Source organism: Mesitornis unicolor, unplaced genomic scaffold (genome assembly GCF_000695765.1).
Source record: "Mesitornis unicolor isolate BGI_N332 unplaced genomic scaffold, ASM69576v1 scaffold42744, whole genome shotgun sequence".
Lineage (NCBI taxonomy): Eukaryota > Metazoa > Chordata > Aves > Mesitornithiformes > Mesitornithidae > Mesitornis > Mesitornis unicolor.
In genome coordinates, this window is record NW_010178835.1 from 1,770 (window position 1) to 2,392 (window position 623).

Genomic DNA, 623 nt, shown 5'->3' on the forward strand with positions numbered 1-623 from the left:
GCTGTGCTGGGGGCAAAGGGGGGAAGAGGGAGGACGTACCCACGTCAGCGGGAAAGGGCGGCTTCAGGCGCGGTTTGCCCTGTTTGCCCTCGATGGATTCAATCAGTGCCGTCTCCTCCCCACAGATGTAAGCTCCAGCACCCCTCACCACAAACACGTCGAAGGCGTATCCCGAACCGCAGGCGTCTTTCCCCAGCAGCCCAGCCTCGTAAGCCTCCCGGATGGCTACCTATGGCGGGGAGGGTGGGTCTGAGGGGCAGGGAGGGGGAGCCCCAAAACCCACCTTCCCCTCCCCGCTGCTCACCTGCAGGTTGGAGGCCTCATTGTAGAACTCGCCGCGGATGTAGATGTAGGCGGCACGGGCGCCCATGGCGCGTCCCAAGCAGCCCTCCACCAGCTTGTGGGGGTCGTGGCGCATGATCTCTCGGTCCTTACAGGTGCCCGGTTCCCCTTCGTCCGCGTTCACCACCAGGTACTTGGGCCTGGCAGGGGGTGGGTGACGTGAGGGCCGGGCTCCCCGCTGGGGGATGCCGGTGATGGTGGCAGTACCGGTCTCACCTGCCATCCGGGGGTTTGTTCATGAAGCTCCACTTGAGGCCGGTGGGGAAACCGGCGCCGCCACG

The 623-nt window shown here is 65.8% G+C and overlaps 1 protein-coding gene across 1 annotated transcript in view; it reads right to left on the bottom strand.

The window, feature by feature from the left end:
• The window catches only part of NDUFV1 (NADH dehydrogenase (ubiquinone) flavoprotein 1, 51kDa), a gene marked incomplete at its 5' end in the record, with an annotated part of 1,707 nt that extends 1,087 nt beyond the window's left edge, over positions 1–620 (bottom strand). The window contains 3 exons of the mRNA XM_010182583.1: positions 2–229; positions 305–482; positions 559–620. Coding sequence (XP_010180885.1) covers positions 2–229; positions 305–482; positions 559–620 — 468 coding nt within the window. The remainder of the gene's footprint in view (position 1; positions 230–304; positions 483–558) is intronic.
• Positions 621–623: the final 3 nt, after the last annotated feature.